This window comes from Paroedura picta, chromosome 3, assembly GCF_049243985.1.
Source record: "Paroedura picta isolate Pp20150507F chromosome 3, Ppicta_v3.0, whole genome shotgun sequence".
Taxonomy (NCBI): Eukaryota; Metazoa; Chordata; class Lepidosauria; order Squamata; family Gekkonidae; genus Paroedura; species Paroedura picta.
This window is the reverse complement of record NC_135371.1, coordinates 131,043,449-131,057,669: the sequence shown is the minus strand read 5'-3', so window position 1 is coordinate 131,057,669 and position 14,221 is coordinate 131,043,449. Positions and strand designations below refer to the sequence as shown.

Below are 14,221 nucleotides of genomic sequence, written 5' to 3'. Positions count from 1 at the left end.
TCACCTGGCTAGTCAACAAATTAACTCCCATCTGCAAAATGCTTTCTGCAACTGTTTCACACCCACAAGATCAAATTGCTTCAGATGACCCTCAAGGATATTATTTTAACACGGAGCACCTGGATAGCAGCACCTGGATAGCTTGATGGCGCATCTTTCTGTTAAATGTCAAGCGCACTGTTAACCCTTGTGTAGCAAATTGAAACAGGCTGGAAAGCAAACCAGGCCTGAGCATGATACCGGGCAGCAGTATCTGGACAGGTGAGAAGAAGATGGCTGAGCACTGTTAAGTTGCTGCATTCCTTGGTGCAATGAGGTAGACCCCCCCCCATCCAGCTGGCAGTGCAAATGCAATATTTTTGGCAATCCACCATTATGCTGGGCATCCAGAATTAGCGATTGAAGCCATACTTCCTGGTGAGCAGAGGCCAACTCAGAGGCCCCCTTGATGTAATTGTAGCAGATTCAGTCCTTAGTTAGACTTTCCCAGTATTCAGCACAAGGGGGTCATTTTGATAACTAACTTTTCTATTTCTGTAGTGAACTTCAAAAACCAAACCAAGGTTCAGTGGTGTTGATCTGGTCTCTTTCCTTTTGCTGCTCTCATAGGAGGTATGGAAGGCCAGTTTTCTGTACCATGGCAACCGTTGCTCCTGTTTCCATTGGCCAGGGGCATCCCTGATGCTGCTGACAGTGCTGCTGCTTTTATGCTGCTATGGGAGCCAGCCAGAGGGAAGGTAAGCTGCCCATTGGCAAGGTCAGAGGAGTGCATGGCTATCCACTGCGATGGCTCTTCCTGGTGAGCAGAGGCCAACTCAGAAGGCCCCCTTGATGCTATCCAGTGGCTGCTGTGGCTGGGGCTTCCCCTCGGTGCGGCACTGTGCAGCTATTGCTGGCAGTGCCTCGCAGCAGGAAGTCAGGGGCGCCGGCGGCAAAGCAAGTGGAGCAGGGGCTCAGGCACTGGCGGCGGCGTCTGGCGGCAAAAGACTACCCCCCTGCCGGGCCTCAGTAAAATTGTCAAACGTTGACCGGTCCCCGGTGATAAAAAGGTTGAGGACCCGAATGCCTGGTAGAAGTGCTCTGTTTTGCATCCCATGCCGAGCTTCGACAGCTCCATCAGGGCTGTAAGCTCTCTTGGGAGCTCATTCCACTAGGCAGGGGCTAGGACCAAAAAGGGATTTTGGAAACCATGGGCTGTTTGTGACCATGGACCTTTTGCACCCAAGTTGTGATGTTACCATCATAATTATCATTAAAATGGCTTACTACATCTTCCCTTCAGGCATTCCAAACTTCCAGGCACCCAAGAAAGCTGGAGACAGCCTTGTTTCCAGGATAGTCACACTCTTCTTGCCACCATAAAGGAATGATTGATTTGAATAATAATATGATGATGCCATATATGCAGACTGGCCTAGGTAGTTCCTTGCTTCTGCTTTAAAGGCAGAGGCAGCCTTCCTGCTGACCCCTGTCAGAACATTAATCAACAGAGGCAGCGAGGCAGCCACAGATCTCAGGGATTGTACATTTAATTCCATTATTCACCCTCCTCTATTTTTTATGGTCTGCTTTTGAACAGTGAAGGGTCTGAAATTGTCAATGCCTTGGCACTCTTTCTCCTGCTGCTGCTCGATCTCTTCCTCATTGTACGGCAAGAAAGACTGAAGTGCCGGGAAGTTGAAAGGAGGCTCTGGAACATAATCAACAGAATAACTGGTGAGACTGCTGCCTCTTCAGACTGCTTTTATGATCCTGCACACCTTTGTGCATCTCTTGCCTACAAGGACTGGGGTGGTGAGTAGGGATGGGCATGAACTGGCTATTGAACTAGCCAGTTGTGGTTGATGAAGCAATGTTGTGAATTTGGGCCAGTTTGTGGTTGATGAAGCAATGTTTGTGAATTTTATGCAGTTTGTGGCAGATCATGGCGGTGAACAAAAAGCAGTGGTTTAAATGGCTCCCAGACATTTAAACCAAACAGCTGAATGGCAGGGAGAACCCTGCTGCACAGTTATTTGTTTTAAATAGCCCTCTGCTTTTTACAGGGAACAGAAAACAGGGATTTGAAAGGTTCCTCGCAATTCAGTTGCTTGGTTTAAATGGCTTGGAGCCATTTAAACAATTGTGTTCTGTTATCCAAAAAAAGCTGTGAGGTTTTGAAAGCAGAGGTTTAAACTTTAAATGGTTCACAAGTCTATACAAACCAATTTCCCTGTTTGTATGACATCGTGGTTTGGTTTGTGGTTCAACCACGAGCCATGAACCCTACATTAAAAAATACAGTTTGTGCTCATCCCTAGAGGAGAGATAAGGATAGACCTCTGCTATAGTGGCATGTCATATCTCACTAGAATCCTGTATTGCTGTTGTTGTTGTTGTTGTTATTATTATTATTAGACTTTTAGGCTGCCCTTCTCCAAAATGGTCTTGGGATGGTTTACAGTAATTTCAGAGATAAAATCCAAAGTACAAAAAAACACATGTACAAAACTTTAACATTTCAGTTTAAATATTTTTTATAATTTATAGATCCCCAACAAGCCGACTCTGTTGGGGGCAAACAGCCTGAGTGGGATCCCCAGGCAGGGGGGACTAGGCAGGGGTCCCATATAGATGGTAAAAGTGCAGCTTTTGACCTCAACTGGATGCCTGGTGGAAAAGTGCTGTCTTACAGGCCCTTCAGAACTTAGAGAGTTCTGTAAGAGCCTAGTTCTCCACTGACAGCTCATTTTAGGCTGGAGGCCAAGCTTACCTCTTTGGGGCCAGGAACCAACAGTAAGTTGGAATTCATTGAGTGAAGTGCTCTTTGGGGTGTGGGTATGGAGAGGTGGTTTCGCGGGTACTCATGTCCCAGACTACGTAAGGCCTTAAAAGTTAAAACCAACACCTTAAACCTGATTTGGAACTCGATCAACAGCAAGTGCAGCTGTTGAAGAACAGGTCAAATATATGTTCTCCACAGGGTTCTTGCAAGGACCTGTGCAGCTGCATTCTGTACCAGTTGTAATTTCCAAGTCAGGGATAAGGGAGGCCCATGTAGAGCGAGTTACAGGAATCTAGCCTGGAGGTGACAATTGTGTGGATTACTGTGGCCAGGTGTTCTGGGGTTGTCATTCACATCTTCTTAAATACGCCTTTCAGATGCCTTGAATGATGGCAAAGAGCTGAAGTGGGCGAACTCTATGTATCCTGACCTTCACATGCCCTTTGCCCCATCGTGGTCGCTCCATTGGGCCTACAGAGATGGCTATCTTGTCAATCTTCCTGTCAGCTTGTTGGTGGAGGGTGATGTTGTTGCTCTGAGGCCAGGGCAAGAGTCTTTCACTTCTCTCAGAGGGATAAAGGTAACTCATCATTCTGTGTGAGGCTACTTGATAATGTAGGGTAGATGATAGGGTTATGAAGAATGAGGGTTTGGGACTCAGGATGCGACACAGAGACAAGAGGATGTAGAGAAAAAGCATGTATGTTATAGAACCTTTTGCATTGATTTGTAAGTTATTGATAAGTTTTTGTTTTGTTTTTTAACACACATACCCCGAAACTTGGTAACTAGAAGCATCTGGAGGGCGGGTTGAGCTTATTTATTACACCCGTATTTTGCTATTACATGAAAGTCTCTCATCCAAGACATGAATGAGGCCTGCATCTGCTTAGGTTGGTAAATGTTATAGCACAGGACATTCCCAGAGCACTGGATCCCAGTGAGAAATTTCTTTTCAAAATGAAAATGGATTTTTTCCCCAAAGCTACCCAGTGTCTCAGCCTACATAGATCAAGGCCACATGAGATGAATGCAATGGCAGGAAAGGCAGAGTGTTTGAATCACCTCAGTGTGGGCCATGGAGGGAGATTCCAAGGAATGGTTTACGTTTCAATCTGAAACAGCCCCCCCTGTATCCTCTTGCAATACACAGATCTAGAGAAGTGCCAGGGTTGCACTGTGAATCCACATGCCAAATTCAGTCCTGAAGATATTTCTGAGTAGGGTTATTCAAAAATTCTTGTTACCTGAAATGGTGCTCGTTAGGTGGTATTGACCATTGTAATTCTTCCATTTTTTCCCATTCCTCCTAGTCTGTTGAGTATATTGGAGGCCATATTGGATTCACTTGGAGGAAATAGTTACTACTGTCCATTGACTAAAATAACCTTTAATTTCACGTAAAAAGAACCAAACAAGAAGAAATTTAGTGCATAAGGAAATTCTGGAAATTTCCACCAGTGGGTTAAAGGCATGGCAGGCTTAAAACCAGATTTAATGGTCAAAATCCCCTCTCTCCAACAACCCTGTGAAAATTGTAGTTCTTTCAAGGACTAGCTTATTTGCATATTTAATTGACTTCTATAGAGCCTCTTGTGGCGCAGGGTGGTAAGGCAGCAGACATGCTGTCTGAAGCTCTGACCATGAGGCTGGGAGTTCGATCCAAGCAGCCGGCTCAAGGTTGACTCAGCTTTCCATCCTTTCAAGGTCGGTAAAATGAGTACCCAGCTTGCTGGGGGGTAAAATGGTAATGACTGGGGAAGACACTGGCAAGGCCACCCTGTGTTGGGTCTGCCAAGAAAACGCTACAGGGCGTAACCCCAAGGGTCAGACATGATTCGGTACTTGCACAGGGGATACCTTTACCTTTACCTTGACTTCTATACCACCCCTCACTGCGATGTCTCAGGTTAAAATTAACCAGTGTGCTGTGGGACAAACACAAGTGAACCAGAGCCTACTCAGTTGGCCTTTGGTTGGCCTTCCTCTTCACAAAGGAACAAACTGGAGGAAGGAGTGGTGGCAATTACTATAGTCACTGGAAGACCCAGTCTTCCAAGTCCTAGGTGTGTTACATGACACTGGAGAACACAGGAGCTAGTTAAAAGAGTAAACAATCCAATTAGAGTGTGGGTGAACTACTCTTGTCTTCAGATAAAGAGTCAAAGTAAGTCAATTAGCAGGACAATTGTTTTCTGAAGCAGGAGCACCTCTGCTATGGCCTAACTACATGTTATGTTTTTTTCCTGAGTCCATCTCCCAAGTCTGGTGGGAGCTCCGTTCTAGGCATTTGGAGGCTTGTCTGGGTTTGCAGCAGGCATACAGAATGTTCTCAGTCTGAATCAGGCCCTTTGTGTCTGAGGAATAAGTTTGCAGCTCAGAGCTCTCAAACAGTATCTGTCAACCAAACCCAGGGTTGGACCCAGAAAAAGTATAACATGTAGTGGGGCCTCATTGGGCCCTTTCAGATCAGTTTATGGATTCCAACTGAACCATTGGCGTGGGCTTTGAATTTTATTCTTGAAGAAAGAATGGCAACAAGATGTTGCAGAGCCTGCTTGGCATAGTGGTTAGGAATGGCAGCCTCTAATCTGGAGAACCGGGTTTCGTTCTCAACTCCTCTACATGTAGCCAGATGGGTGACCTTGGGCCAGTCCCACTTACCTTACAGAGTGTCTGTTGTGGGAAGAGGGAGGGTAGGTAGCTGTAAGCCACTCTAAGCCTCCTTTGGGTAGCAAAAAACAGCTTTACTTTTTCTTCTTCTTAGTGAATTTCCAGGAAAATATGAAATTTTCTCTCACAAATTTTTGTGTTCATTTCTTCCATTGAAGTATGATCATCTTAAATGTCAGTAGGCCACTGCTGATACGTAATAGTATGTATTTTGTTAGAAGATTTGCAGGTGATTGAGCTCCTAATGGTAGGTTGGTTTTATGATAGTGTCACTTGGGGGGCTGGAAAGTATCAAGGTTTGTTGCAGTGGCTAGATTCTGGGTTTATATCTCTGGGTGGTCCCTAGTAAGTATTTGCTTCTGGTGGGGACAGCTGTCATTCACTTTTTTGATCTTGATTATATTTTCAGTGTAATGTGAAACATCTGTGTCATGAAATGCTATGTCTTCCATCTGCCTGTTGTAATAACTACTTCTATTTGTCCAGTGCAGAAGTGGGTGGAGGTGGGGGAAAGCTCACCATATGCAGCAGCATCCTGATCCAGATTGGCCCCCCATTCCTTTGGAAACTGAGCTTTTAGAACAGAATTTCCAAACCTTGTTCATTGGCCAGACCCAATATAGTTAGGCCCTTAGACAAGCTAACACAATGCAGTAAAGAATTGTATGCAGTAAATTCATTTTGGTTTGCCAGTTCATCTGCGTGTGGGCCTGCTGGGCAAAAGAGCTGGTTAAGAGTCATCTGTGCTTGGAATTCTGGGTCTTCCAACCTCCGTAGGAATTAGTACTACCCGCTGCTTCTGTTTGTGACTTTGTGTATATACCCAGTCAAGGGCCAACGGAGAAGGCTCTGGTGAGCTAGAGTTTGTCCATCAATACACTGGTTAAATTTAAGGTGCTGATAATTCAACTGACTATGACTGATACAGATGTGCCAGTACCTCAAAGAACTGTGATCTTCCCTGGGTTCTTTTGGAGACAGAATTCTGACCACTAAGCTGGTTTTAACCTTGCAATGCAGACATGACCATGACCATTAATGCCTGGTGGAAATTTCCAAAACTTCCTGACACAATGAAATGTTTCTCTTTCTGTTCCTTTTACACTAAATTAAAGGTCAACCCAGTCAAGGAACAGTAATAACAGTTTCCTCCAGGTGAATGCAGTAGGACCTATAATAAACAAACTAAAGGAAGTTTGAATAATAGGCAGTATTTGCAATGATAGCACTGCCTCCTATTTTTCTAACAGGATGATGAGCACATAGTTCTGGAGCCAGGGGATCTGTTTCCCCCTTTTTCTCCTCCACCGTCACCGAGTGGAGAGGTGAAGAAGGGCCCTCATAACCCCCAGATGTATCGACTGTTTCGTGTCACGAAAACTCCTGTCATTGACAATGTCAGGTAAGCTTCCTGTTGCTCCTTGTGCCAGGCTAGCATTTCATCAGAATTTGTAACAGATTTTAGTGGCATGTATAAGGAAACTGATAAATCCACAGAGAAGAAGAAAAGTTTTTTTTTTTAATACTACACTTTTCACTACCGAAAGGACTTCTAAAGTGGCTTCAAAAACTTTTCCCTTCCTCTCCGTACGACAGACAACCTGTGTGGTAGGTGGGGCTGAGAAAGTTCTGAGAGGATGTTTTTGCAAAAACAGCTTTAAGAGAGCTGCAACTGGCCCAAGGTCACCCAGCTGGCTGTTCATGGAAGAGCAGGCAATCAAACCTGGTTCTCCAGTAAAGAGTCCCCCTGCTCTCTAACCATTTCACCACGCTGGCTCTTGACACTAGGGAATGCCTTAGAGCCATAAAATGTCTGCCACATACTCTTTGCTGTCAGCTCCTTGGAGACTCTTAGAATGGAATGTGCTGCTCCTGTTGCGGTAAAGATTTGCCTCTGCCATATAATTTGTGCATAAAACTGGGAAATGAAACACAAGAGTAGAAAATATCTGAAACATGGTCAGAGCTTGGTAAATCATGTTTTATAAAAACAATTCCTCATCTTCCCATTTTAGTTGGCTTCCTAATATAGAAGACCTTTTGAATATGTTGGCTAAGGTGTGAGTAAGAGAGCTCTTAGACCTCCAGAGGCTGCAAGATATTTTGGGGTCTTGAACAATGGTTAATTTTCTCAAGAAGTGAAACAAAACCTATTTTGTAATGCTTGATCTCCATACCATCCGTTGTGAAACCAGGCAGGATCAAACACGTATGTTTAGGGAATGAAAAAGGGAAGGTGTACCTTTACTGCTGTATCGATGAGTCTAGAGACCTAAACGGTCATTACTGATTTCAGGTTGTGTCTGGACATGGCTTTGTCCCGACCCGTGACTGCTCTGGATAACGAGAGGTTCACGGTACAATCAGTGATGCTCAAGTACGCTGTTCCTGTTGTGCTGGTAAGTTCTAAGTTCTGTGGAGGGATGGTAATCAGCCTTGCTCCTAGTCAGGTGCCACGGACATCCAAATTGATTTTAAAAGTGTTCCTGTTGATCATTTTTGGAGTGGAAGAGTGAAGATCTTCACCACTTACTAATTTAGTTGTGCAGTGTGGGGGGAAGTATATTCTGTGTGCAGAAGAGAACTGCAGCCAATTCCTAGAGGAGAGGGAGCATCAGGTGCCACTAGCCAAGGTGAGCAAGGTAAAAGGCTGCCTCTTCAGGTTGGGGATTGTCTCTATATAACTGCTATAAAGCTGAAGTTTTAGGAAGGGAGCCCACTAGTGGCATCCATTCTTGGGTCATTCTAGGATAAGAGGTTTAGGTATTTAAGAGGTTTAGGAACCGCCCTTAGCCCCCGGGGAGGGCGGTATATAAATATAATAAATAAATAAATATTTAACTTGCTCTGCTTCTGAAGGCTTTGGAACCTGATTTTGCTGCATTTTGCAGGGGGTTGGACTAAATGACCATGGAGATCCCTTCCAATTCTATAATTCTGTGATTCAAACCCTGAAATATGTTGGGCAGTGAACCCTATGCTGGTTTGGGCTAGTGTGGTTGTAATGTAGCAATAACCTGACGGCATTGCTTTAATCCAAAACTCCTCACCCTTTGTGAGCCTGTGGGCATATTTTGGAATTCTGACATAGGGACGGTGGTTGCAGTCACAGAATGGCTGCAGGGTGCAGGGCCAACAACAATACACCAGGGAATGAGGCTTTGCATTTGGGCAGACGTTTTGCACAATAATAGGCCTTTATAAGTGGATACCTAGCTTGCTTTCAGCTCCTTGGTTTGTATTGTGGTCTCGTATTGTGGTCGCAGCTGCTTCCAAAGCAGCAGTTTTTTTACTGCAAGTCATATCTCCGATGGCTGTTCCGAAGCCATACTAGGCAGAAGCCCCACCCACCTTCTACAAGCGCTTGGCAGGTGCCACAGCACTTAGAAGCACCACACAGGGGACCCCGATTGAATCTTTCAAGGGATAGTGATGGGATTGAGGTTATTTTCTAAGATGCCACCTCTTCTGTTTCAATGGCAGTTCAGCTTCTTGGCCACCAATGCCATACGCACTGTTTTTAAGGCTCCTGGAGTAGTCTCTTGGCAGTACATGATTCTTCAGCTGCAGGTAGGAGAAATTTTTTCTCTCCCCCCTTCCTCTGTTTTGTTACCACTGAAATTAATTCCTCTTTATCGGAAAAATTATGTTCCTTTCATCAGTTCCTGTTGAGACAGTATTTATATACTAAGATATGCTTGATGTGCTTTGTGTTGAAAGCCAGTCTCAAAGAGTATTGCAGTATGGCTGCTATTTGAAGAAGAAGAAGAAGAAGAGTTGGTTCTTATATGCCGCTTTTCCCTACCCAAAGGAGGCTCAAAGCGGCTTACAGTCGCCTTCCCATTCCTCTCCCCACAACAGACACCCTGTGAGATGGGTGAGGCTGAGAGAGCGCTGATATCACTGCTCAGTCAGAACAGTTTTATCAGTGCTGTGGCGAGCCCAAGGTCACCCAGCTGGCTGCATGTGGGGGAGCACAGAATCGAACCTGGCATGCCAGATGCCATAAATAATAATAAGTCCGCACTCCTAACCACTACACCAAACTGGCTCTCAAAAAAATAATATTTTTTATTATTATTTATGGCATCTACAGTGTAGCCAAGAGACCCAAGGACTCTCTGGCAGTCAGGCAAGGGATGTTCGGAGATGCTTTCTTCAGAGGTGCTTCGGAGATGCCTGCCTCTGTGGCATCATCCCTAATATTCCTTGGAGGAACAACCACCCAACTCCTGGGGTTTTCCCCTCCAAATACTAGGCAGGGTCACTCCTGTTTAGCTTCCAAGCGCAGACGGGATCAGGCTTCCGGGTCAAGTAGTATGGGTGTGAAAACTACTGACTTAATACAAGCTCACCAAGGAACACAAGTGGCTTGCCTCAAATGCTGTCCACTGTAAAACAGGTTCCTGGCTCCATTTTTGGGGTAGGATTATTCTTTGTCCATTGCTCTGGAGATGTTCAGTCTTGGTTGCTGCCCTTAGACTTCCTGGCAATGACTATGGCAAGGAGGCTTCCGTTTTTCATCTTGAAATAACACAAGAGTTGCAGATTTTTCTGTCTTTTGTAAAAGCACTCATATCTGAATTTCATATCTGAATTGGAACACTGATAATCTGTAATTTGTAATTTTGTTTGTGGGATGGGTGGGAAGAGAACCTGACATTCTTTTCCATTTTAATTTGGGTAAACTAGTCGTGTGGAGCTGGGATTTCGATATACCCAACCAGCCACAGCAGCTGTACAGCCCAGCAGTGCTCAGTATCCTTTCCGTGAGACCTCTGTTCTTCGTGTGCTGCAGTGTAGTCAGAGCAGTGTGTTGATAACAGCAGACTTTCAGAAGTTGGAGTGTTGAAAAGCACTCTGGTTTGATGTCTGAGCTGGCACAGAAAGCAGATGCTTGACCTCTTGATGTGGACTGGCAAGTGGGAGCAGCTTCCAGCTGTGTTTAGCACCATGCTTTGTTGTTTACATACCATTCAAGTGGAATGGTTTAGTCCACAAATATTGCGTTGTTCTGTGTTGTTTGTTTTTGTGTGCATTGGTGAGAATCAAGAGCAACCAGAATGCTGTGACTGATAGTCCAGAGATTCTCCATTTTGACCATGACATGGTTAGTTCAGGCCAGCCTGATCCCACCAAATCTCGGAAGCTAAGCAGGGCTGACCTCGCTTGGGGTTATTTGGAGGGGAGACCTCCAAGGATTTGGGTGGTTGTTCCTCCAAGGAACACAAAGGGTCATGACGCAGAGACAGGCAATGGCAAACTACCTCTGAACATCTCTTGCTTGGCTGCCAGACAATCTTTGGCTCTCTTGGCTACACTGCACGCACCGTATAATAATAAAAATTGCCTTTTGTGAAAACATTTTGTCTGTGGAAGTCCTCCTTGCCAGCCTTTGGTTCCAATTTGCTGAGTTTCAGAAAAGATGGTAAGGGTTATCCGTTTATGTTAGCCTTTTTCAACCTTTTGACTGTGGAGGAGCCCCTGAAATAAATTTTTGGACTTCAAATACCCCCAGAATTGATGTCAGGGGGCCATGACTTCCCTGCCACACCCCCAGAAATGACATAATCATCCACACCATTTACCCTCCTCCTCCTCCTGCCTTTACTATCACTATGGTGGCCTCATGTAGACTGGAAAGAAGGGCAGGAGCTGAGAAGACAGCCTGGACTCCCCCCCCTCCCCACACCATTCCAGAACCAACTCCCCCTCCCCCTTGGGATTTATACCCATGGGCTACCTGCTGAGCCCTCAGGGTGGAGGCAGCCAGGAGATGGAAGGCTGTGGACCCACTCCAGAGCTCCCATGGACCCCTAGCTGGGAATCCATGGTTTATGCATACACACATATATATTAAAGTGTGGAGAAGGGTTGAGCCTCTGCACCTTTTCCCCTTTTAAAGTATATTCTTTATGTTTTTTGTTTCTACTATGTATGTATGCTCTATTACTCAGTTTTCATCCCAGAAAAGTACAAAAAACATTTTAGGAGCAAGAAATCTCCATTGACGTTCCAGTTTATCCACAGCTGATGCTATGCAGAGTCATTGTACTTGCTACAGAATTGGAATACCTTTTACAGGTCAATGGTGTGCTGCCCATCCTTCCACTACTTTTCCCAGTCCTGTGGATTCTTGCTACTGCCTTTGGTGAAGCCAGAGTCTTGGCCCAAATGAGCAAGACCTCACCTACTTCCCTGGTAAGTACGTAGCACTAGGGTACAGTTGGGAAGGAAGGGAGAAGGATGGATGGCACACAACTACTAAGTTTGGAATGGAATTGGCAGGTAGCCTCTTGAGCGGTGGTATGCCCCTGTTACTGTGCGTGAACGTTCTAAGATAGTTTCTCCTGTGAATGGTCAGTGTGTGCAAATGGGAATACTAGTGCAGCACAGGAGTGGGGAGGAGTATGCAAGCAGATCTGAAATGGGCCAGCAAGCTGCTAGAGTGCGAATGGCAAAATAAAGGTGATGGGTGGTCCTGATTGACAAGCTGCTGGTTGCAGTCTCAGGATTTCTTCTGAAGGGTCACACAGATGGAGTCTGGAAAACCCAAGGGCCTTATTGTCCCAGGTAAAGGGGTACTTGGGCTCTAAATCTGGCAGTTCGTTAAAGATTTTGAACAGTGGTCTGAAATTGGAATAGTAGGGATGTGTGTTCTCTTTGTGTGAATTGACTCTTCCCCTCTCTTGTTGCTCCTTCAATCCCTCCTGATGGTTGCCGTCTCTCCCCACCTTGCCTGCTGGCTGTGGGCATGTGAAGCTTGATTTCCTTTTCTCCCCTCTTCCTTTGTTTCCAGCACCTCCCTGTCACCCAAGCTCATATTCCCCATTGGTTTTTCATTTTTAGACTTTTCTGCCCTGCAGCCCACAAAATAGTAGTGGTTCTTTCTCTGTGATTGCATCTCTGCAGCTTTGCCCTTCCTGCCAAAAATGCTTAGTTGTGCCTTGGCTGAGTTCTGTCTTGAGTTAGAGTAGCATACTCTCTTGTTCCCTTTTCTCCAGATGCCTTTGGAATGTAGCAGGTATGATCACGGCCTTCTCTGCCTTCTTGAAATTGTGACCCTTGTATCCTCTAGTCCTTTCCTTTGCCTGTGGACCAGATCTGAACACTCTGTGTCCCATTCTGCATCATCTTCTTTCCTTGGTTTTCTCCGAGCCACTTTCATTTTTGGTGCTGCTGCCTCCCCCCCTCCCCCTCAAATCTTCATTTGACCATTTTTAAATATCTGGTGCTAGGTAAAATGCTTGATTCTGGTCCCTGTCATCTTCTTTATCTAAAACAGTCCTGAGGTTGAATCTCCAGTTTCCCTCACTGACTCCATCTCTATAAGACACTAGGAATTAGGTCAGGCCACTTTGTTTTAATGCTCGAGTTGCGACAACTTAACTAAGGCAGCATTCTGGAGTTTGTTTAGATTCTGTCTCCAGTGGTGAACTTTATTTTCGCAGGGGTGTTCCTTGTGCATCTTTTCTAAGTATCTTGAGAATAACCAATCTGTTCTCTTGCTGCAGCTGGCTAAGTTCTCAGAGGATACGCTCAGCAGCTACACAGAGATGGTATCTACCCAGGTACTATTTTATTAACCAGTCTTGCCATTTCCTGTCCTTGTGATGTTGCACGAAGTTGTGAGGTTTCCCTCTCTTTTTGTAATCTTGTCTCTATCGTGCTTGTTTCCTGTTGGTGGTGCTTTCATTTTGCTATTCTATTCTGTTCCGCATGCGGTCGGTTGCACATCTTCCCTCCATGCTCTTCCTTGAGGTTCACTGAGATCTGGTTCCTTTTGGTTGCTTGAGCTGAGAACAAAAAGGTCATGGGGTTTAACTCTGTGATTGCTTAGGTTTTTGAAAAAGCTAATCCTGGCTATATTTACTGATTATCTTTTGAGGTGGAAATTGCTGACTAAGAGATCCTGGTAAGTATCTTGGGGACTGGAGCAGAATTTGATATCTTTCCGCTTTTAAAAAATAAAAACCATCATAATCACATCATAAGAGTAAATAACTTTGGTGAAGGTAAAGAGCAAAGTTTGAGCCCAATGGCACCTGTAACACCAACAAAGTCTTATTTGAGGTATAAGTTTTCGTGCGCATGCACACTTCGTTAGGAAGCAAAGCACAGCGTCCATATTTGTGTGTTTCATGGCATGCAGCTGGGTGAAGTAGGTTTCTGAGGATTTCCAGAAGTCTGTCAATGGCCCGGGGGTGGGTGGGATGGGGTGGGGATTGTGACAAGACCATTGCTCCATCTGCATTCGCCTCTCTTCTTATAGGTGCTGTGGCCTCATTGAGAAAACAATTTTAAACATTCCCCTTTCCCACCCAAAGCATGATTTAGATTCACTGAATAAGGATAATTAGTCTAGTAGCACTGGCTGTTTGGTTTCTTAAATCAGGATAAAAAAGTCATGTTTTTTTGTTCACTAATGACTATCCAATATAATCCTCTTATTCTGCTATAATTTGTTGGGATATTATGTTGACTGTGAGTGGATCCTCATGGTTCCCCACCCCCAAAAGACCTGGAGTGATTGAGAGAGCTGGTGCTGCCAATCCTAACTATTAAAAAATGGCTAGTTATGTTATTTAAAATACATGTATGTGCACAGACTATATTGGTATCTTCAGTTAGAGAAAGCTTTTTCCTTTTTTGGGGCTAAATTTTTCCTTTGGGGGGGCAATTAAAACAGGTGCTCATGTGAAAATTGATGCAATTTCCCCCCCTAGCAAGTGTATCTACAGGACTGCCTCTTCCCTTATGCCCCCCACAGAGAGTTAAGATTGA

At 44.9% G+C, this 14,221-nt stretch overlaps 1 protein-coding gene across 7 annotated transcripts in view; it reads left to right on the top strand.

Moving 5' to 3' along the window:
* Positions 1-14,221, top strand: part of TMEM94 (transmembrane protein 94) — a 121,865-nt gene that overhangs the window by 59,650 nt on the left and 47,994 nt on the right. For 6 of the 7 annotated variants that reach the window (XM_077327843.1, XM_077327844.1, XM_077327841.1 and 3 more), the window contains 8 exons: positions 610-737; positions 1,580-1,716; positions 3,142-3,344; positions 6,688-6,839; positions 7,734-7,836; positions 8,921-9,007; positions 11,522-11,638; positions 12,952-13,008. In XM_077327843.1, coding sequence (XP_077183958.1) covers positions 610-737; positions 1,580-1,716; positions 3,142-3,344; positions 6,688-6,839; positions 7,734-7,836; positions 8,921-9,007; positions 11,522-11,638; positions 12,952-13,008 — 984 coding nt within the window. The remainder of the gene's footprint in view (positions 1-609; positions 738-1,579; positions 1,717-3,141; positions 3,345-6,687; positions 6,840-7,733; positions 7,837-8,920; positions 9,008-11,521; positions 11,639-12,951; positions 13,009-14,221) is intronic. The other variant, XM_077327840.1, reaches the window with a different exon arrangement.